At 42.1% G+C, this 24,011-nt stretch overlaps 1 protein-coding gene across 1 annotated transcript; it reads left to right on the forward strand.

The window, feature by feature from the left end:
- The first annotated feature begins 18,017 nt into the window (after nucleotides 1-18,017).
- Nucleotides 18,018-22,087, forward strand: en1a (engrailed homeobox 1a). Its single transcript, XM_086266402.1, has 2 exons — nucleotides 18,018-18,761; nucleotides 20,627-22,087. Exons 1-2 carry the CDS (start codon nucleotides 18,206-18,208, stop codon nucleotides 20,944-20,946), a joined length of 876 nt encoding a protein of 291 aa, XP_086122528.1. The 5' UTR covers nucleotides 18,018-18,205; the 3' UTR covers nucleotides 20,947-22,087.
- Nucleotides 22,088-24,011: the final 1,924 nt, after the last annotated feature.

The following is a 24,011-nucleotide window of genomic DNA, read 5'->3' on the forward strand; positions in this document are numbered from 1 at the left end:
CACAATAAACACTTCCAAACGTGAACACAACAACAGTGTGTTGGGTCCGTCTGTAGAAGTTTTGGGGATATCTTTGTTATGACCATTGCTGGAGTTGTTACTCAAAAAGGTCATTATTACTCTTATTACACAGAACACTTTTCTTAAAAGTATTGCAGTACGTTACTTAATTACTACTCATTACATTGCTTTCATGTTACTCTGTAAAATAGCTGAAACACTCTGTCTCATAATCGCTATTTAACAAAATAAATTTGGGGCTACAACTGGCACACCAACACAAAACCCTGATGAGGACACACATTTCTAAGATCTTTCTCTTAGTAGAATACAAAGCTAACCGCACAAAGCAAAGATGAAAACCAGCACAAAAAAGCGATCACCACAGTGATCCTGCTTTAGAAACATGAACAGGTAAGAAGGGAGGCTGCAGCCTGACTGCTCATCTGCTTGTTACCTGTTGAAATTAAGGGTTTGGCTGCTCACTCAGCTTTCACACTGGGTTCTTGGCTAGCTTAGCGTTAGCATGCTGTCTTGGCAGATGCTTGCAAAGAAGTTATGTTAGTGGCATAATGCGGTTGCCTCTGTCCCAGCTGCAGTTTTCCGCTTGTGTTTTTGTTACACAAAACGACGAGATAAATGGTGATGTCTGGACTGCATAGCTATTCCCTGTAAACTGAAAACAAACTGAAATCAGCTGATTGTAGGGCGAGTGTATAAATGGATAAGCAGGATTGATAGGCAGGCAGACTAAGAATTCCAAGACTGCTGGGAACTGGTTTTCTACAAGGAACAGTTTTTGATTCCCTAGCGATACTGAGTGATAGCAACATCAGGAAGAAATATACCAAGGGCTGAAAGAAGAACTCGAGAAGATGTGGCGGGTAAAGACAACAGCAGTTCTCGTGGTAATTGGAGCATTCAAGGGTTAGGGTTAGGAGGGCCAGTACGTTACTGCAGTCTACAGACCCAAACACAGAAACAGCTGAATGAATTTCTCACAAGCTTTATTTAAAACTATAAACAAAGGTTTAAACACAAGAAGGGATTTGTGATGTGGCGATCTAATGTGTAGTGAGAGCAACAGCTTTAAACATGGAGACGGACTCGTGCCGTGATGACCTTAGCGTGCTGTGAACTGTGAACAGAGGAGAAGGTAATTACCATACCATAGAGTATTTATATAGCACTTTAAAAACAACACATGGCCGACCAAAGTGCTGTACAGCAGAAATATTAAAAAAATACATTTATAAGAAATACAATAAATAATAATTAGCGGGTACATGAAAAGCAGCCAGGAAGGAATGGAGGTTAAGGGGTTGCTTACTTGGCAGGTTGAGCTGTTAAAGCTTGGAGGACAAGGTGAAGGTCCGGGTGGTGTGGACAGGAGAGTGCAGTGATGATGGGCTGACCTGAGTTGCAGGAGGGCAGGCAGGTGTGTGGTGAAGAGATCTTTCCAGAGAGACAGACTGTGGAGTGAATCCAGTTAGTGATGACCAGCATCCAAGAGAAGGACGAGCAGATCAGTGGCACGATGAGGAAACTCTAGCACAAAGAGGAGGTAAGTACTCCATCTTGGTCATGGAACATGGAAAAGAGAAAAACTGTTACCAACATGGGTAATTTGGTGAATTGTCCCAGAAGAGACAGCTCATAAATACCCTCCCACAGATTGCCAGGGATTAGTCTCAGGTGAGTCGAGAATAGTTCAGACAATGATGGCTCTACCAGGGGTGGACACGGGAAAACATGGCCGCCTGGGGCGCTCCTCAGCCCTTTTCTAGGTGGGTGGCGGGATTGCCCCAGCAGTGGTCCTCCTTGAGCTCTCATGCTCTGGGGGGCCTCTGGATGTCTGAGGCCAGGATCTCCTTCATGTCCTGGGAGGGCAGGGCTATAGCTCCCCACTACTATTAGACGCTTACAAGGAGAAACTTTATGAATACAAGTCCGCCCACACACACAGGTGTACACACGAGCGTTCACACAGGTGTAAAAACAGGTACTCACAGACACACTTTCTTGGTTGGCTGCTGCCTCTAAACATATCCTTAGTCCTGTATGCTGCTCAGTAACCTTCAATATCTATTATTTACTGTTTCTTAAGCTTATCAATCAATCAATCAATCAATCAATCAATCAATCAATCAATCAATCAATCAATCAATCAATCAATCAATCTTTATTTATAAAGCACTTTTCATACAGAAATGTAGCACATGGTTAAAAGCAGCCCACCCCACATCGCCCTCCAACTCACTCCCCACACTCTCATTAACATAAATGATCATGGATACATTCCCCCCCCCCCGCACACACACACACACACACTTAAAGAGTAAAATTGGGCTGGGCACACATGAGCCAGGTGAGGAAACACTATCACAGGGAGCCGTCTGCACCAGGAGCCGGTCACAGACCGCAGCCACCAGGCTGGGCACACAGCCGGAGGGAGGCAAAGAAGCCCCCCAGCCAGGCTGAGAGGACCCCCAGAGCCCCAGCAGCCACGGTCGGTCACAGCCCCGGTGCAGAGAGCCCCCTCCGAGGAAACACTGGAGATATGACCTAATAAGAATATATACAGGATAAAAAGATAAAGTAAATAAGAATGGGATACAGTATAAATCTAAATAGAGTAAGAAGACAAAAAATGAATAAGAATAAAATAAATAAATATTAGGTAAAACCTAAATTGATAATATAAATAGAATAACAGGATAGAATAAATAAGCATAAAATAAATAAACGCTAAGTAAAAGCTAAATTAAAAAGGTGGGTCTTGAGCCTGTTCTTAAAAACATGTACGTTCTCTGCGGCCCTGAGCTCCTCCGGCAGGCTGTTCCACAGACGAGGACCATACCACTGAAAAGCTGCCTCTCCGTGAGTATGTGTCCTGACTTTAGGGACAATCAAAAGGCCAGTACCAGAGGACCTCAGGGTCCGCGAGGGTTCATATGGTAAAAGCAGATCTGAGAGATAAGAAGGCCCAAGACCATTAAGACATTTGAAAACCAATAAAAGAACTTTAAAATCGATCCTGAAACACACGGGGAGCCAGTGCAGCGATTCTAAAACCGGTGTAATGTGGGCCCGCCCTCTGGTCTCCGTCAGCACACGAGCTGCCGAGTTTTGTAAATGTTGTAAAGTTGAAATATTCTTCTTAGGAAGACCAGAGAGCAGGGCATTACAGTAATCAATGCGACTGGTAATAAAAGCATGCATCAGCATCTCCGTGTTGGCCCGAGAGAGAATAGGGCGGACTCTGGCTATATTTTTTAGATGATAAAATCCAATTTTGGTCACATGTTTAATATGTGGGATAAAACCAAGCTCAGAGTCAAAAATAACACCCAGGTTTTTCACTTGTAGCGAAGGACATAGTGAAAATGCCTCTAATTTAGACAAGAGTTTCTCTCTCTGAGCCTCGGGACCGACAATTAAAACTTCAGTTTTGTCCTGGTTAAGCTGTAAAAAGTTTTCTGCCATCCAAGATCTTATATCTAAAATACAGTTAAAAAGGGCATCCATTGGTCTGGTGTCATCAGGAGACACGGAGATGTACAGCTGAGTGTCATCAGCGTAACTGTGGACGTTCACTCCATGCCTCCTGATGACACCGCCGAGAGGGAGCATATACAAATTAAAAAGTACAGGGCCTAGAACCGACCCTTGGGACACACCTCATGTCATTCTATGGATCTTAGAGGAGCATGTATCCGTACTCACCATAAAAGTTCTGTCAGAGAGACAGGAAGTGAACCAGTTGTGTACAGCACCAGAGAGGCCCACCATGTGTTTCAGTCTGTTTAAAAGAACAGCGTGGTCTACTGTATCAAAGGCTGCGCTTAGATCCAGTAGCACCAGGACTGAGAGCTTTTGGGAGTCCCAGTTACATCTAAGATCATTTAAAACCTTTAGGAGAGCCGTCTCTGTGCTGTGGTTCACCCTAAATCCAGACTGGAATATCTCCAGGATCTGTCTATCATTGAGAAAATCAGTAATCTGAGTAAAAACAAGTTTTTCTAAGATTTTACTTAAAAATGGTGAGTTGGAGTCTGTAGTTATTAAAATCATTACAATCCAAATTGCTCTTCTTCAGAAGGGGCCTCACCACCGCCGTTTTAAAGGCAGCAGGGAAGACACCCAATTGAAGAGAGCAATTCATCATGTATAAAAGCTCAGCCTCAAAAAATCCATAAAGTGTTTTAAAGAGTGAAGAGGGGATTGGATCTAAAAGACATGTGGTGGTTCTCAGCATTAACCAGGACAAAGCTGTCCAGTGTCTCCTCAGGTACAATCGAGCCCTCAGATGTGTTTAATCATATCACGAGAAGATAAAATATCAGCTCTGATGGCGCTGACTTTTCCCCTGAAGTGGTCTGCAAACTGCTCACAGAGCGAGTCTGTGGGCTTCTTTGGGAGCTGTTACAATCAGGGTTAAATAAATGATCTATGGTGGAAAAGGTGAGAAAAGAGGACCTTGTCGGTTGTTGCTGTGGTTTCTCTAGTGTCTTATTTGGTTTTTGCTTGTTTTTTGTCGGCAGGTGATCAAGCAGATTTTCACTGTCTTTTCTCTTTCTATCCCTCTTCTCCTCTATTTTATTTCTTTAACTCTCCTTCTGTTAACTCTCTGTCCAACTTCTCTTTTCTTCTTCTTTCTCTTTCCTGTCCCCTGGTCCTGTCTGTTGTGATTGCAATAACTTAAAATATATAATATATATAATAATAACAAAGATAAACTATGACAGTCAAGTGGACCAGCATACAAAAAGGCATAATGGTTTACATGGGAAAATAAACCTGTTGGGCATTTTTCTTGGCTTTCAGACAATAATTCTGATTGCTACAGTGATGGAGGGCAAAATAAAATGTTTGGACACACCTTCTCATTTAACCCTTGTGTGGTGTTCATATTTTTGTTACTCAGCCAGTGTTCATGGGTCTGGTGGACCCGCTAGAGTTTTGGCCTTCCAAATTAACACTATCAAACAATTTTATGTTAAATTACTCAACAGATATTTACTTCATCCCAATTACAAGACATATGAACAGCAAAAATGGTTAATTTTTTCCCTTTACCTTTGTTAGATCACATTTATGAATTAATGTGCTTCTCGTTTTTTTGGGGGTTTTTTTATAAAATGTTATAAAAAATGAATAAGTTATAATCAAGTGGAGTGAGTGGAAATACACAACATATTTACACGTGAAGCAATATGTTTTACAACTAAATGGGATCAGCTGCTCATCAATGGTGACATTAGGCCCAGGGATGTAAAACAGGGGGAGGTGGTGCACACATTTATCCCACACTGTCCTGATGGCAGCTAGCTTGTCTCTCTGCCGTCGAGCTGGTCTGTCGTCTCGGTTATCAAAACGGATAATCCTGGAAATTTTGTGGAAGTTTTCCAGAGACAGTGATGCACGGAAAGGTTCGTGCCGGTTTCTGCATCCCACAGGATTCTTTGGATTCCCCTTTGGACCTGAAAACTCCTGCAAGGATAAGAACCCCAAAGTAGGCCTTTGGGGTTCTTAGATGAATTTGGTCCATCTACTTCCACCTCTCTCCAAAAACACACCTTCCTTCTAGATTACTGCAATCCAGAATAATTTTCTGGATGGAATCTGGGATGAAAAGCTCAAATGAAGACTTCATGTCCTGCACATGAGTAACTTCAGCCGTGTTGGCCCTGGCTTATCACAGTAGCAGCTCTGCAGGGTGGCTCATTTCTTGGGCAAGAAGACCATTCAATTTCACCAGTTATTGACATCCTTATTTCTTCACTTGCTGTCTGGTGGGCTTGTTCTGGTCCTGGAGCTGGCAGCAGATGGGGTACTCGTCTTCATTTTGTTACTAAATGGTGCTCAACCTCATCCTCTTCTTCAAAGTCACTGTCAGACTCTGAATTTTCAGAAATGTGAAATGTTCTGAAACCTCTTTGTCAACATCATCATCCGAAGCCCCTCTCTCTTCCAAAATCAATTGGATGGCCCTCGCAGCAGATAATCTTTTGCCATCTTGATCAGTTGTGATAAAGAACCACACTGGCAAAGTCTTATTTATAGTATTATGCCCCTAATTTGCAGGTGGGACACGGTATGAGAAAATAAAATTTGGATCCCTCAAGAAAGAGGGTAAAATGTGCGGGAATGTCAGAGCAGACGGTGTTGATAGTTGAATTTTCAACAATGTTGCAACTTTGTGCGGAGCAGGAGGGGAAGAAAACACTATCAGCAGCACCAGAAAGGAGGAAGACAGAGTATGGGAACACAGGACCTGCACTTTCAACACTTTTACTAGACCTGGGTCCAGTGGACCCGAACACCTTGTATGTAATGTAAATGCGTGGGGGGAGGTACAGTATGCGGTCATTGAAAATTAGTTCAGATTTATGTTCTTCAGAGAAAATAAGCCAAAGCCAATGAATTTCAGGTTGAAAAAATAATTAATTGTTTAATTTTTCTTTTGAGAAAAACTGAAAACGGGTCTCACAGACCCGAACACCATACAAGGGTTAATAGTTTTTCTTTATTTTTACTACTTTCTACATCGTAAATGCAAACTGACGATATCAAATATATGAAGCAAGATATATTTAATTATGTAGCAAAGAAAAAAAAGATAAATAACTCTAAATATGTTTTATACTTCAGATTCCTGAGATTAGCCGCCCTTTGCTATGTTTTTTTTTTTTTTTTGCCTGTCCCGTTTGGCTCTTTTGCCATCAGAATTGTTGTCTAAAGGCAAAGAAAGATGCCCAACGGATTTACTTTACCAAACTGACCATCCCAGCCTTGCCGTAATGGTCCATTTGATTCATCTTTTATTGTTTATTTTATTTTCACTTGCTGAATACGGGACAGACTTGACTGGAGGAAAGAAGGGGAGAAAGAAAGAGGGAAAGAGAAACAGCTGAGAAGAGGGACGGGGGAGAAGGGCAAAAGACAAAAACCAACAGAACGGGCAGAGAAAAAAAAATGCATATATCAATCACCTGGATCACCTGCTGAGAAAGAAAAAAGAAAACAAGCAGAAGAGAACAAGAGTAATAGAATAAACAACATCACAATGATATATGGGAATATGACAGTAAATACTAAATATTAAACATTATTGTGCAGCACATAAGATCAACAGAACACAGTGTGCTTTGAGGTAGGAGCCAAAAAGGGTGTAGTTTGTGGGTGTGATCACCCGTGTGTACACCTGTGAGCATGGACGCGCTTGTTTTTAAAAGGTTCCTTCATGTAATGATCTGCTAGAGGGTGTGGGGGGGCCACAGCCCCGTCCTCCAGGGCATGAAGCAGGTATGGAGGAGATCAAAACTCCAGACATCCAGAGGCCCCCAGAACACAAGAGACCAAGGAAGACCAACAGAGGGGCAGCCGCGCCACTGTCCCAGAAAGAGCTGAGGAGAGTCCCAGATGAGGGCTCACTCAGCAGCCGCGGAGCAGAAGCCAGTGGGAGTTGCAGTGACGCGCCCGTGAGCTCCGCCGGCAGCCAGCTGTGCCTGAGTGACCGAGCCCCAGGCCGAGAGGCCGGGGGCACCCCACCTCAGAAGTGGCCCGAGCAAGCCCCAGGCTCCAGGCCCCGATAAGCGGCCGCCAAGGAGTGAGCCGGTGTGTACCTGGACGCCCACCCCCGGACACAAAGAACCACCAACGCACCGATGTCTGAGGGAGTCTGCCACTGGCAGGGGAAGTGGTGGTAGGGGGAGATAGGCCTCCAAACCTTGGAGGGCCTGAGATGTCCCCAGAGAGGTGGCGTCTGATACCCAACCTGACATATAGACACAGACATACAGGCACACACAGATACAAACATCCATTCCCACCCTCATGCTCTCATATGCACTCACTCCACACTCAACCAACGTGGAGACAGACATAAAGAGACGCTGTACACACGATCACACTCCCCAAGCATACTTTACAAACCGGGTCTAGGTACCCTTGCCCCTGGAGGGGGGAACTGCACCCAGACCCAGGTGGTGTTACCCTTTTCCCTGCGGTGGGGGGAGGCAGACCGCCCCGACTCCGCAGCAGCAGGGAGGCCCCACACTCCAGACCGCAGTCGGACAGCCAACTCCTCCTCCTAGCCCCCCCGCTCCAGCAGGCCGCAGAGAACGGGGGTGAGAGAAGACTCCAAATCTCCCTCCACCCGCTCATTGTAGTGTTGATGCATGTGTGTTCTAAGGTGCATTTAAAACCCAGGAGGGCATGGAGCTACCTGCCAGAGAGCAGCAGGTAAGCGCATGGTCCCTCCTGCTAGCCCTCTGGGGGTAGCCTCCTCTGCACCCTGGTGACATACCCCTACTCCAAGGTCCTGCATGTGTGGGTGGTTGTGGTGGAGCGGGAAGAGGGAGGCAGCTGGAGATGGGGAGGGAAGGAAGGGAGGGGCAAGTGACCCCACCCTGGGGCCAGCTCCCCTGCTGACCCCAGTAGGCACCCCCATACTCCGCGACCCGCCAGGGAAAGGGGGCCCAGGCCCATCCAGACCGGGGCCCAGTGGAGCAGCGCCTCCCGGGCCCTGTACAGTCCTGCACAGTCCACAGTGCACAGTCCACCCTGCTGCACAGTCCACCCAACCCCACCACAGAGAAAACTGCACCCACCCCACCATCCACTCATCTTCCAGACTACATAAGACAATAAACACCCAGGCTGAGATCTTCCTCCACCTCTCCTGTATCTCCCCCTCCTGCAGAGAGAGCTCCCGAAGAGAGGAAAGCTCCTGCAAGATGTGACAATCTCCGCCACCAGTTGAAGAGACCCCCAGGTGGCTCGATGCACCGGCGGCACCCTGCTCCAGGGCTGGGTCCCCATGCACCCACCCACCCACCCACAACCCCGGCAACACACCAACCAGGACCCAAGCCCCAGAGGCCCGGCCCGGGCCCCAGCCCAGAGACGGTGCCCCCCCAGAACCTCACGCCCACCCAGGGGCAGACAGGCTACCAGGTCAGTAACCCATGTCCGTCAGCACAGACCCTCCCCTAGCCCTAACCGAACATGACCGCTACCCCGGGTTGAGCCCCCCAAGGAAGATGCCTCCGGGGAACCCCCCGATGCTCTAAGCCTGTCCCTACCCCCACACCAATCACAACAGTGAAGGCGGGACCAAACTATGACCCCCCACCCCCACTAGGTGATGGAGCTGATCAAAGGAGCCCAGAGCAATTGATCTGATGTGGTGGCAGAGGCTGTATCAAGACTAATGTAATCTAATAGATAATTTCTATATTGGTTAGAATTAAGATTATTTTTATTTTTCCAGTTCATGAGGACTGTTTTCTTGGCTATGCATAGGGCAGTGAAAACCATATGGGCGATATTCTTTTCTGAAGTGACATTATCTAAGCTGCCCAACAAACACACTAAGGGGGAAGTTGGAATGTTACATTTCAGACACTTTGATAAGTCTTCACATATCTCGCGCCAAAACTTCTGAACTGGTGGACAGAACCAAAGAGCGTGGATATAATTGTCCGGTGAATTGGTTTGGCAGTGTGAGCAGTTGTTGGTAGACGAAAAGCCCATCTTGAACATCCGATGACCTGTATAGTGCACTCTATGTAATATTTTGTATTGAATTAATTGAAGACTGGGATTTCTAATTAGATGAAAGGTTTTTAAGCAAATCTGAGACCAGAAGTTTAGGTCTAAGTTAACTGATAAATCCATCTGTTTGATTCATCTGTTTTAGAAAGCATTCTGTATATTTTGGATAGTAATTTGGGGGTTTTAAGAGTAAGAAATTGAACCACACTTGGTGGTGTTTGTAGTTCAACTTGACCCGGTTTAAATTTCTTTTTTACTATGGATTTAATTTGTTGATATTCTAAAAATCTTTTCTTGTTGATCCCATATTGTGTAACTAGTCCGTCGAATGAAATAAATTCTGTTCCTTCTAGTATATGTTCTAAATATTTGATTCCTTTACCACTCCAATCTGAAAAGTTTATCATATTATTGTTTTGTAATATGTCAGGGTTGTTCCAGATAGGTGTACGTTTGCATGGGATTAATGAAGACGCCGTCAATTTTAGAAACTCCCACCATGCTGTCAGAGAAGAGCTGATGTTGATGCTTTTAAAGCATTCATGTCTTTTGATGTTTGAGCTGATAAATGGTAGGTCTGAGATTTCTAGATTATTGCAAAGTGCTTGTTCTACGTCTAGCCAAGGTTCATCTAAGAGGGTATGTTTTAGCCATCCTGAGATAAACTGAAGCCTGTTGGCTAAGAAGTAGTGCTGAAAGTTAGGCAGTTCTAGTCCTCCTTTATCCTTGGTCTTTTGTAGTGTTTTTAAGCTTATACGTGGGGGTTTATTTTTCCAAAGGAATTTGGACATATATGAATCTAGAGATCTGAACCAATCTTGTGGCGGTTTAGTTGGGATCATTGAGAATAAATAATTTATTTTTGGTAAGACCATCATTTTTATAGCGGCAACCCTTCCCATGAGTGATATGGGTAGACATTTCCATCTAGCCAGATCATCTTCTACCTTCTTTAAAAGTGGGATATGGTTTAATTTAGTTAGATCTGCAAGCTTGGGAGAAACATTAATACCTAAATATTTTATATTTCCCGATTGTAGTGGTGTAGAAGAGGAATTATGGAAGGAGCAATTAATCGGTAGGACTGTAGATTTTGACCAGTTAATTGAGTAATCTGATATTCTTGCAAAAGAGTTTATCAATTCAATCACCCCAGAGAAAGAGTGTTACTCTTTCTCCAAAATTCACAAACCAATATGGTTTGTGAATTTTGGAGAAAGAGTAACACATCATCCGCATAAAGGCTGATTTTATGTTCCACGTTCTTGCATTTTATGCCCTTAATTACTGAATTCTGTCTAATTGCTGCTGCTAGTGGTTCAATAAAAATTGCAAACAGTGAAGGGGAGAGTGGGCATCCCTGCCTGGTGCCCCTCAAGAGACAGAAGCTGGAGGATGTCTGGTCATTTGTTCTAACACAAGCTGTTGGGGAATTATATAATATTTTTAACCAGTTTATGAAAGAGGATCCAAAACCACATTTGTGTAAAGTTGCAAATAGAAATTTCCAGTTAACTCTGTCGAATGCTTTTTCTGCGTCTAAAGAGAATATTGTAGTTTCTAGGTTTTTACTGTATGAGTAGTCTATCAAATTAAGTAATCTACGTGTATTTGTTGATGAGTGCCTACTGTTAAGGTTCAAAATATTGGGGATGGACACCAGAGGAAAAACCCACAATAACAACACTGGTCCGGTCGGGTTGAGTCAAACGATGATTTAATGATCACACACGTGGGAGATGGACACTGTATGCAGACAGTCTCAGATCTCGTCTCAAAAAACACCTCACCATAGTTTTATGAAATCAGGGTATTAGAACGCCCCTTCATGCGTAGTGACAGGTGCAATACAATCAATGTTGACAATTTTATTTAACACAAAGAATAACATTGTCTCCTTCCCGAGGGCAGACGCTGACTGCCCCCGTCTCCTGGAACCGTCTGTACCCTGCTAAGACACAACATGGCAGCTACAAGGACTCTTTCATTTACTCAGACCATCAGTGTGTATTGCTCTAAATCAAGTATATAATATTAAATGAATATTGCTGGATCAGCTACTTCTACTTAAAACATATTAAAACATGACTAAGCACAAAATCACCAAGAATAACATCTTATAAGTGCTGTGTAAGCGCGTGCGGCCTTCCAAGCTCAACGCCTTTGCCCTCCATAGATCAGCCAGACTCGCGCTGGCTGTAGCTTTTAACCGTTAATTAACTTGAGCACAACTCTAGAATAAGCGACAAACTGCAATGTGTATGGAATGATCATGGTTACATCTGCAATGGAAAATCATGTTATTATTCTGGTACCTGCAAGGAAAAAGATCAAACTGAAATTATAGCCATCACTGTAAATGCAAAAGATAATGTAAGGTCAAAAACTTCAATTTATGTTTAATGCAAAGCTGGTTATATACTTCTAATGAACTAATAATGCCATATTAAAATAATGAATGAAAATGAGAAAAACATCCCCTCCTTATTTTACACTACCTTTCATGAAACCAGTTTGGTCAGGATGAATTAAGAGGGGGGTTATTTTCTCCAGTCTCTTTGAGAGAGCTTTGCAGATTATTTTAAGGTCTACATTTATAAGGGATATTGGACGATAGCTTGAGGGATATACAGGGTCTTTGCCTGGTTTTAGCAGGAGATTAATGTTTGCAGAATTCATATTTGATGGAAGTCTGCCCTTTTCTTTAATTTCCAACAACGTTCTGTAGAAAACTGGTGCTAGAATCGACCAGAATTCTTTGTAGAATTCTGCAGGAAAGCCATCTGGACCTGGAGCCTTATTATTGGGCATACTTATCAGGGCTTCCTGGAGTTCACCTGGTGTCAGTGGTGAATCCAGTGCCATTGCTTGAGTGTCCAATAATTTTGGAAGAGTTATGTTGTCCAAAAACTGATCAATTTCTTTTTTAGATGGGTTTATTTGTGGTGAATACAACGTTTTATAGAAATCCCTGAAAATGTTGTTTATTTGTATCGGTTCATATATTGTGTTCCCAGATGAATCTTGAACAGCACATATAGTTGTTTTTTCTTTCTTTATTTTTAGCTGGTTTGCTAGAAATTGACCGGATTTATTACCATGTTCATAATTTTGTAGGCGTAGTCTTTGTACTAAGAATTTTGTTTTTTTTATCAATTATCTCATTTAATTCTAGTTTTGTTTTGCGTATTTTGTTCAATGTTTCCTGATCTTGGTGGGACGCGTAGGCTTCTTCTAGTGATTTGATGTTTTTTTCTAATTCCTGAATATTTTTGTTTTCTTTTTTCTTTTTATGTGATGAGAAAGAAATTATTTTACCTCTCATCACAGCTTTCCCTGCTTCCCATAGAACAGAAGCTGATGTTTCGGGAGTGTCATTATAGTCCAAATATGAAATCCACTCTTTTTTAAAATATTTAATAAAGTCTTCATCTTTAAGTAGTGATATATTAAATCTCCAGTTTTTTCTTGGCGTAGTATTATTCTTGTGCATTAGTGTTAAAGATACAGGACCATGATCGCTGACAGCTATAGGGTGAATCTCAGTGTCTGAAATGTCGTTCAGCAGTGAGCTGCTGACCAAAAAATAATCCAGACGAGAGTAGGAGTGATGGACATGTGAGAAAAAAGTATATTCCTTACTGGTGGGGTGAAGGGAGCGCCATGCATCGCAAAGACCAAAGTCGCTCATATACTGTTTGATTATATTTGTGGACTGCCAATTACGCTGAGTTCCCGCTGTATTGAGCCTATCCATGTCTTCATTTAGTCCAAGGTTGAGGTCGCCTCCAAGAACAAGTGTGCCATCTAAGTGTTCAGAGAGTGCACTGAAAAAACCGTGAAAGAATGAGGGATCATCAACATTTGGACCATATACACTTGCAATACATAGCTTTTTATCAAGTATAGATAGTTTAATGATTAAGAATCTGCCCTCTGGATCTATAACTGTATCGAGTACTGTGAAATTAATATTTTTATGTATTAAAATTGCTGCTCCCCTTTGTCTAGAATTATAACAAGCTGAGAACACATTGGGAAACTCAGGTGTTTTAAGTTCATTCGAACCTCTAAGAGGTCTGTGGGTCTCTTGTAAAAGGACAACATCTGCCTGTAGTTTTTTGAGTTGGTTAAATATTTTTAACCTCTTTAACCGCCCTTTGCTATGTTGATAGCGCTGCAAACCCTCGGCCTTCTCTCAGTGAGCTTCATGATGAAATGGTTGAAATGGTTTCACCTCACAGGTGAGCCTGTCAGGGTTCATTGGTGGAGTTTGTTGCCTTCTTAATGACGTTGGGACCATCAGTTGTGTTGTGCAGCAGTCAGGTTGGTGCACAGCTGACAGGCCTGTTTGACAACTGTTAGAATTCATATTACGGCGAGAACCAATCAGCTGAGTAAAGAGAAACAACAGCCCATCATTGCTTTAAGAACTGAAGGTCAGTCAGTCGGAAAACTACTAAAACTTTTAATGTGTCCCCAAGTGCAGTCGCAAAACCCATCAAGACCACAATGAAACTGTCTGACATGAGGATGCCCCAGGAAAGGAAGACCAGGAGTCCCTCTGCTGCTGAGGATAAATACATCTGAGTCACCAGCCTCAGAAGTCACATTTTAACAGCAGCTCAGATCAGAGTCCAGATAAGGGATGGACATTAGACCAGTGAAAATCGGTGCTTTGGTCTGATGAGTCCACATTTGAGATCTTTGGTCCCACCTGTTCTGTGTGACGCAGACACATTTGAATATTTGTCCAAAATTGAAGGCACACTGAACCAGCATTGCTACCACAGCGTCCTCCAGCAACATGTCATCCCATATGGTTTTTAGTTGAACCATTATTTATTTTTCAACAGGACATTGACCCCAAACACATGTGTTTGGGGTCACCTGAGGTTCACCTCCAGGCTGTGTCAGGGCTATTTAACCAAGAAGGAGAGTGATGGAGTGCTGCGCCAAATGGCCTGGCCTCCACAGTTTGGGATGAGATGAACCACAGAGTGAAGGCAAAAGGTCAGACAAGTGCTCAGCATCTCTGAGAACTCCTTCGCGATTTCTACCTCATGAAGCTCATCGAGAGAATGCTAAGTATGTGCAAATAGGTAAGCAAATGGTGGCTATTTTAAAAAATCTAAAACGTGTTTTGAGTTATTTTACACTTTTTACTTTACCACGTAATGTCATACGTAATCATTCAGTGAGAATCTACAATGTAAATAGTCATAAAAATAAAATAAAAACCCCATTAAATGAAAATGTGCATCCAAACTTTTCACTGGTAGTGTACACACACACACACACACACACACACACACACACAGTCTCCTCTTGCCCTGTGATTATTTGTCATGTAAACAGGAGGAGATCAAACCATTAACCTTCCAGTTGTTAGATGGCATACTGCCTGAGCTACAGCCATCCCAGTGTACGCACTACAATAAAGAGACATAAAGATTTTAAAACATCAAGTACAGACAGTGGCTGCAGTGGATATTTTCCTTGTTTTTAACACTGGGTTTCACTTAAACACTTTTTTGTTTTCACGTTTACCTGGAGCTGGCTGATGGACCAGTAACAGCATGAGCATCCACAGCCCACAGACACCACATATTGTTGAAACGACCCTATCTGACAGCAGACTATTAGCAGGTAGACCAACTGTCTATAACTGCCCACAGTTTTCCTACCAGCTAACACCCCCTGAACTAGAATTTAGTATAAGATGTCAGGAGATGTAAACACCGAGAAACGGGACAAAATAGCTATTAAAAAGGAACGGCAGTGGTTCGAGAGACCTGCTGTACCCATCACCAACCACTAGGTGTCGCCCTGATATAATTTTTTTCCGTGGACTGCTGAAATGTTTCTGCTTTAAAGATAGAGACTTATTTCAGTAGTAACATTAAAATCACAATAATTAAAAAAAAACAGTGAAAGTGTGTGTGTGTGTGTGTGTGTGTGTGTGTGTGTGTGTGTGTGTGTGTGTGTGTGTGTGTCACGCTGTAAATTAAGAATTCCTCTTGGCATTACTGCTAAATGTTTCCCCCAACAAATTTCAATAAAAATGTCATTCTCCTTTGTTTCTAACTGCTACAATGTTTTTAGATCGTTTGCCATGAAATTAAAGGTAAATTATAATTTTAAAAAGACAGCTCCCTGAGGTTTCCTATACACGTGATTTTATTATTATTAATATTGGTGTTGTGGTTGTTAATAACAATAATAATAAGAACAATAATAACAGCCGAACATCGTACTTTTTTAATGTCCTGAGGTCTGACCGCCTGCTCCACTGTCCCGCTGTACAGGTTCAGAGACACCGGTGGGTGATCCGTGATACTTCCTTAGCGGATTATATAAAAACGGGTTTTCGCTTTTTGTAGTTTTAATGTTTCTTTTGATTTTGAGTTTAAATAGCAGCTCTAAGCAGATTATTGTGAAGCTAAAATCATGTACAAGTATATGTTTAATCAGGTGCAGCACAGATATCATTATTACCAGTTTATCAAATTAAACGCATTACTTTTTTAGTCGATTTAAAAAAAAATAGAACTCAAAAATGAAAACACAGAAGTTCGGATTTTTTTCTTTCTTTTTAGCCAAACTGTATTTTTGTTACAGTTAGCAGATTATGTCATAGATACGTCAACGAATAAAATCTAAACACGCGTCTGTTCTTTTTGTGTTCATATAGATTCATTCGTTTTCATGTCCGTTCAACTCCGAGGGTTCTTGCGTTATTGCGTTTTCTGAGCCTGTCTCTTTCTGCAGTGTCACAATCATATTACTAAACCTTAAACTAGAGGATAAGGGAATTATTAGGAATCACAGGTCTGTGAGGAAAACAAGCAGCTCTAAATCATAACGCTTACTGACTGACGGAGATGAAAGCCAGAGATAAAGCAAATGATCGCAGCAGTAATGTAACTGTGAATGTTCAATGTAAAACATTTTCAATAATCAATATATAAAAATACGACTCATCATAGCTTGTTATAATAAGGCTTGTTATAACAACCAAATTATTATAACGATTATGAATTGCAAAATGATTCATAAACATTTTATAGTCGACGACATAGAGCCGAGTGAAGCGCTGTATTAGTTATTATCGGTATATTTAATGACACGACTGCTATGAAGTTTACTCCTTATCCTACTAAAGGAACGAAGAAAAGGCAATAAGTAGTCAAGTTAAAGGAGACACAGGGTCTGGTTTGTAATCACACTATCAGTGTTTTTCTGTTGATAAAACCACAGCCTATTGGAGAATTGCTGCAGGAAGACTAAAGCCAATTAGGGCATCTTAGAATATAAAACATTACATATCATTATTGTTATTATTAGTATTATTATTACTTCGTATAAGACATATAATCAGGCTTCATTTAATATGAATTATACCAATTAAGTTGTCCCTTCACACAACCTCTCAGTATTCCGCTGCACAGCAGCTTTTCTATTAACATCTTGGCAGGCGGCGTGCCTGTCTATTATGCGCATTTCTGGTATTCTATCGGCCCACTTTGCTCACACTTTGATGAAGTGTTTGGCAAGGCGACGTTGACGGAGACTTTGAAAGGCTTTTCTCTTGCAGCCAGGTGATGAACGTCCGGCCCATCAGGCGGAATAAAAAATAATTAAAACCTATAAATTATCCCTCGGCAGCTCCTCTCTCTCAGAAAGAGATAAGAGCGCGCTATTTCAGCGAAAACAACACGCGCTAACAATGGCCAGAAAGAAGGGGAAACAGCAGGTATGTGCGTGTGTTTTGATAGGTGGTGGTATCTAACCTGCAGCTGTGCGCAGTTAGATACCACCATTCAGAGCGAACGGGCGCATATGAAGATGTAGAAGGCGTGCGCTTTGGTTTGGATAAAACATGCTTGTAAGTGGGGAAGCAAACCCCCAAATGTCATCCTATCTATTTACGCTACGGCCCAATTAAAAGCATTTTTGTGTGCAGTCGTGGCTCACGGTTTAACTGGGTCTGAGGCCCGCCTGTGTCTGTACAGGTCAAAGTAAAGTAGACGTGCGCAGTTGAATTTCATACAAAAACCAGCAGTAAACAGCCAGTATTCTTCCGTTCATCAGCTGTATAGATGTAACAGTACACCGTAACGAGACTGAAGGCGAGGAGCAGCGATAATCTCTTGTTTGGTTTCTCTGTGAAGCCTGCTCCCTGCGCCACAGCTCTCCACTTGGCTCAGAGACTCATGACATTATTGGACGTCGTCACACTCTGTTCCAAAGTGTCCCGGTCGGTGATTGGCCCGATACGTTTCATGCGCCTCTAGTTGTGTGTGTGTGTGTGTGTGTGTGTGTGTGTGTGTGTGTGTGTGTGTGTGTGTGTGTGTGTGGACTTTGTGAAGAGTGTCACACAGCGGTGAAAAGCTCTGGGTGTGTGGGAGTAGTGTGCAACAGCGACCACAGTCAGTCTTATAGTAAATCAACGACCATGACCCTCTGGAGCGCCTTTGCGCAGGGAGGATGCCCACAGTTTCCGAATAATGACAACAACCAGCACCATTCCGGTGAGAAAATAACTATGTTTTAGTTAGTAGTCATAATTTGGATACAAAATAAACTCACGCAGTGGAAGTGGATTAAGAGAACAGAAACCAGGTTCTTCAGAGAAGCACCGATGGAGGAGCAGCGGGATCTTAACAGCTCGGATAACAGCGAGGGGGAGAGCGTTTCCCCGTCTCCCAGCCTGCCCTCCCCGCCTATATTGCCTCTACAGGTCGCCCAACAGGCCCACAGAACCACCAACTTTTTCATTGACAACATTTTGAGACCGGACTTTGGCTGCAAGAAGGAGCACGGCCTTGGCCTGCGGGAGAGGGCGCAGACATCCGGTCGGGAGCGCGTCCACCCGGCGATCAGCAGGCCGAGTCTTCCAGGGACGCCGTGCCAGGACTCCAACTGCAGTACTGACAGTAGTTCGTCCTCTGCCTCCTCCGCTTCTTTGGCAAGTCCCAAAAAAAGCAACGTTAGCGGCGGAGGAGCCGCAGCCGCTCCCTCTACCGGTAACGGCCATGGCGTAAAAGCAGAGGGGAGAACTGGCACTGGGACCGGGGAAAATACCTCGTCTTCGCTGGTGGTGCTGAACGGCACCGCGGCGCCCACACCGGAGACGCAGCCACTGCTCTGGCCTGCCTGGGTTTACTGCACCCGATACTCGGACAGGCCCTCATCTGGTAAGGCAGTAGATTCGTGAAGAAATGCAACTGTGACCGTGCATAACTGAGGATTATTTCCACCCTAAACTCACTTAACATTTTATTCATCAAGACTTTTTTTAAACGTTAATATTCAACAGTTTCCATGCAACAAACGAAGAACAATTTTTCTAATAAAGTAAAGCACGAAATAAAGTTTTAGAACATTTTCAGACCTTCGTTTAAATGTTCTCAAAAAATGAAGCTGCACTGACTCGACTCAAATCTAATATCAAACCAAATCGTTTATTGGTTAGCAATACAATACTGGATATATGTTATTATAATGTTTGTATTGCCGCTTTGATTTATTTTTAAATCGTCTCAGGATTTCATGCCGCTCGACGCAGCACCACAATAATAAAAAAAACTCGATAAAGACAGAAAACAGTTTAAAATGCTGGTTCATGTATTTATTTATTTCGGTTCAAAAATAATATATATTTTACATTTATATATTTTGGGATGAAAATATAAAATTGTTCACTACACATCTGTAACACTTTGGTGTGTTTGACGTGGAGGTTTTCTGTGAATTTCTGTTTGTTTAAAGTTTCACTTGCAAAATAAAAAAATGATTAAATAAATAATCCTAAAAGCTATTTTAATTTAAATTCACGCGCATCAAAAAGCACAACCAGTGCTCGTGCGGCCTGTAAAAACTTCTCCCCGTTTTAGTCATAAACGGTATTTAGTCTTGTTAGATTTCCATAAGCAGTCGCTCAGCGTTGATCCTGGAGGATTAGAATTGTGTAGCTGACAACGGAACATATTTGACACTTTGGCTGATTCCAGGAGATATTGTCTTTCCACAAAAACCGGTGATGGCGTGTAATAGCTCCTGTGACCCGGTGTGTGAGCTGCCATCAGTAAGGTGGAATAAAACACAAAGGAACTGAAGGTAAATAAAGTCTTACAGCCTCGCGAGCCTGTTCGTCTTTACAGAGGACATTTTGAATTTATTAAGCGCGTGCTTAAATTTTTGCTAAAGAAACTATGCAGATGTAAATAGCTAGAAGACACGTGCACGTTCATTAATATATATTTGTGTGTGTGTGTGTGTGTGTGTGTGTGTGTGTGTGTGTGTGTGTGTGTGTGTGTGTGTGTGTGTGTGTGTGTGAGCCATATTATTTGTGACGTGGACTTCAGTATTTCAAAGCCAAACAAGTAAAGACATTTATTAATATTTTAAAAAGTCAATCGTACACCAGTCACTACACCAGAGGATTGTTCAAACCATAGTCTTTGTGCGGCATCTTGTTAATGAATTTAACTTTGTTCAGTGTGAACTGAAGCTTTCTGTTCCAACTGGCATTATTTGTTTTTGTCGTTTAAAAAGAAAAAGAGAAAAAGCAGTAAACGCGTGCTGTTCTATGCACACCATGATCTGGGCGGCCGAATATTCTAAAACATTAAAAAAAAAAAAAGGAAATCTTATTGTCGAATATTTAGATGACAGATTATTGTGTGAAAAACACCTAAACGTACATGTGTTCGCAATGATGTCAGACAGGGGCTCAGGCTGCTGTAGTCATCCGTGCAGGCAGTAATCAGGAGTGTGTAAACGCGCTGATACTCTGAAGACACCACCACACAGACACGTGCCGCATAACGTTATTCTGTAAATTAAATAAAGAAATAATAATAATAATAATAATAATAATAATAATAATAATAATAATAATAATAATAATAATAATAACTATTATTAGTAGTAGTAGTATCTGTCATGTATCCATAGCTTGCAGGCTGGATTACTTAGAACTCCAGCTTTGTTAGCGCGCTGTTGTTTTGCGCACGCTGCATATTTATGTTTCCGCTCTCTTCTTTCGCCCCTACTGCAGGCCCAAGGACACGGAAACTGAAAAAGTCAAAAAGCGGCAAAGAGGACAAACGGCCACGCACGGCCTTCACGGCCGAGCAGCTGCAGAGACTGAAGACAGAGTTCCAAGTGAATCGCTACATCACGGAGCAGCGGCGCCAGTCTTTGGCCCAGGAGCTCAACCTCAACGAGTCCCAGATCAAAATATGGTTTCAGAACAAAAGGGCCAAGATCAAAAAGGCCAGTGGCTTCAAGAACGGGCTGGCCCTTCAGCTGATGGCGCAGGGACTTTACAACCATTCCACCACCACCATCCAGGAGGACAAGGAGGACAGCGACTGATGAACACGACTTCCTGCTTACACTCACGCTGTACATTGTAAATAATAATATCTAATTTAACGTGGAGGATGGGGGACCGAGCTAGTGTCCTCTTCCTCGTCTCCTCCTCTTCAGAAGTGACTCTAGAGCAGAAGATTCGAGCAGACTGACCTGCCACCGCCAAACCAAAGATTTTATTGAGAAATAGACACTTTCAGAAACGTTAATAAGCAGCAGCACCCTTGATGTTAGACTGAAGTGTACCCTCACCCATCCATTCCTCCTCACAGCCATAACAGGCGCACACCAGCTGATGTTCTGGGGCATTTTTACTTTACTAATGGTAGTTGCTTTCGTTCTGGAACGCGCTGCTGACCACTTCCAACAGCCATACGAGTACTTTACTAATCCTGCGGTCAGTTTGAATAAGGTTCAACACACAGTTTGAGTACCAAATGTGAACAACGTGGTTCTGTCATTTCAAAAGACACAAGAAATCCCTTTGAATTTGTTAGGAACGTCTCATGCAATCTGTTACAGTGAAAACACATGTGGGATCTGATCTAAATAGAGGATTCTGTATGATGCCCTTTGAGAAACCACACGGAAAATATAAAAACAGTATTATAAATAATAACTTAAAATTGTAATTGCTGAGAGAAAGCCTCGATAAAAGCCCATCGTTAATATTTTGTTAATATTTTATTGGTACAGCAGCACATAAAACGTGTTGTGGTCCTTTTCACTTTCAGACATACACGCTAAAACTGAAACAACAACGCCTTCACACAAACACAACATCTGCAGCTTTGCCACACTCTCTGTTTTTGTGCCACTTCTTTTATCTAATCGGCCGATCAATAAAAAGAAATAAACAAACGAACAAAGAAATTTAAAATCAAATCAAATGAACGTGTGAGCTGTACTGCATTTTCATAACGTCACCGTGTGTGTGTGCACCTGCAGCGGTTTCTTAGTCGAAATTGTGTAATTGTGTTTTCTGAGCTTAATGTCTCTTAAACGGACCCAAGGATTACTACAGCGCTTCTGTGCGTCATTTCCTCTGGTGCAAAGCGGCCTGAGACACTCGGCAAACAGCATCGCACTATTTGAAATACATCTTGAAATACATTATGTACAATTTCAAATAAACACTTTTATATTGGAACTGACCCAGTTGTGAGTGTGTGTGTGTGTGTGTGTGTGTGTGTGTAACTGAATATTCAATTAATAAAATAAAATGGAGGTGAGGCTGTCTGCGGAGAAGCTGGGGGTAAGGGGACGTCGCAGCTCATTGGTTCAAGTGAGTGGGGACAACTGAATCCATATTCATAGGTCTTTGGAAAGGAGGTGAATTTACACTGCAAGACGCATCGCTATCACGCCGTTCAAAGCGTTACAGAGCATGAAATTGCCTCTCCGTCTTTCTGTGATCACCCATTTCATCAGCCGGCTCTCTGCACAGCCTTAAACAAAAATACCAAGGTGCTGAAGGTAAACGCAGTGTGAGTCCGCCTGTGTGTGTGTCTCCGAGAGACAACCAGCAAATCGACAGGTCAAGGCACGGCCTACAAGCAACACTAAAATAACACAGAAAGGCACAAATCAAGCAGGTGAGAGAGGGAGGGCGTATCTGATTTTTTTTTCATGCAAATGGTTAAAAATTATAAAAGAAAATGAATATTTCAATTCATATTCCCTACATTTAATTAGTTGGTGCGTTTCTTTATCATTTGAGCAGCCTGATCGGGTTTTACTAAATACAATCCATGTAAAACCAAAAACACTCGAATAATCTTTGGTTTGGTTTGTTTTTAGATAAATTCTTTCTTGTATTATTTTTGGAGTATATTTAAAAATCACGAAATAAAGAAACTGTAAAGTTTTCTCGTTTTTATACAAGCTACATTTACAGACTATCGCTCCAGATGATTTCTTTCACAAGATAAAAAGTGTGTTTGTTTAAAATAAATAAATGTAACCTTCGGCCGGCATAATCTCTTTCTTCACTCTCCATCCAGCTATTGTTTTCATCCAAAGAAATGTGTTCTTCATTCTATCAGCTAAGTAGAACAGATAAATGACCTCCGGTTAATCTGACAAGTAAAATGAACCATAATCCCTTTTTGTTTGGAGGAAAGGGGGCTTTGTTAGACCTTAGAGAAATATATAAACATAAACACCTTAGATCTGCGTTATCAGCTACTGATAGAAGTCCACTGTGTAATTAGTTTGGACTAAATTAAACAGAATGAGTATCTTGGAGAGGAAACCAGTTATTTCCTGTAGCCTGGAGGTCATCTGTCATCTGGAGCTTCATAGTTAACCTATGGTTGCCTCTTGCAGAGCCTGTCCAATGAAAGCACTCCTTACTCCTTATAAAAGAAAAAAAAGAAAGAAAGCAGAGGGTAACAGCAGGCTGAGATCAATTTGTCAAAATCAAACGTAGATGTTGTGACAAGTTGTATGGTCCTCTGCCTGTACCTGTTTTCTTCCACTCTTCTGCTGTTGCTGCTGCCAGCCTCAGAGGAAGAGGAGGGGAAGAGGATTCTTATACAGGCCTTTGGAATATCTATACCTATGTGTGTGTGTGTGTGTGTGTGTGTGTGTGTGTGTGTGTGTGTGTGTGTGTGAGGGAGACTGGTAAAGATGCAGTGACTGAAGAGTGCAACCAAACAGCTGGTCCTGCAGCTACAGGAACAGCTTTCATTTACATGCAAATGAAGGTAATAAAGAAAGACTCCCTGCTGATATAGAACTTTATGAATGTATATTATTAGTACTGTTGTTGTTACTGTCATCATCATCATCATCATTATTATTATTATTGTTGTTGTTGTTGTTAATAATAATAATAATAATAATAATAATAATAATAATAATAATAATAATAATAATAATAACTTTTCTTGAATAGAACAGTAGGAATCTTTGATAATCTGCTCTGTGAGCAGCAAAAAAAAATTGAAAGTCCTCATTTCTTAGAACAAAAAGTGCACACAGCAAACCCAAAACTTCAAAAAAATGGAAAATTCCAAATCAGCAGATTGATGTAAACACCTGCTATGATCCCGTGGTAATTAAAG

Source organism: Aulonocara sp. 'chitande type north' Nkhata Bay, linkage group LG16 (assembly GCF_057382095.1).
Source record: "Aulonocara sp. 'chitande type north' Nkhata Bay isolate Kocher_YH1m ecotype deep benthic linkage group LG16, A_spYH_male_GT1.1, whole genome shotgun sequence".
Classification (NCBI taxonomy): Eukaryota; Metazoa; Chordata; class Actinopteri; order Cichliformes; family Cichlidae; genus Aulonocara; species Aulonocara sp. 'chitande type north' Nkhata Bay.

Coding starts and splice junctions, on each gene's coding strand:
- en1a (XM_086266402.1), top strand. CDS start 18,206: ATGGAGGAGCAGCGGGATCTTAACAGCTCGGATAACAGCGAGGGGGAG. Junction 18,762..20,626: donor CTCGGACAGGCCCTCATCTG/GTAAGGCAGTAG, acceptor CCCCTACTGCAG/GCCCAAGGACACGGAAACTG.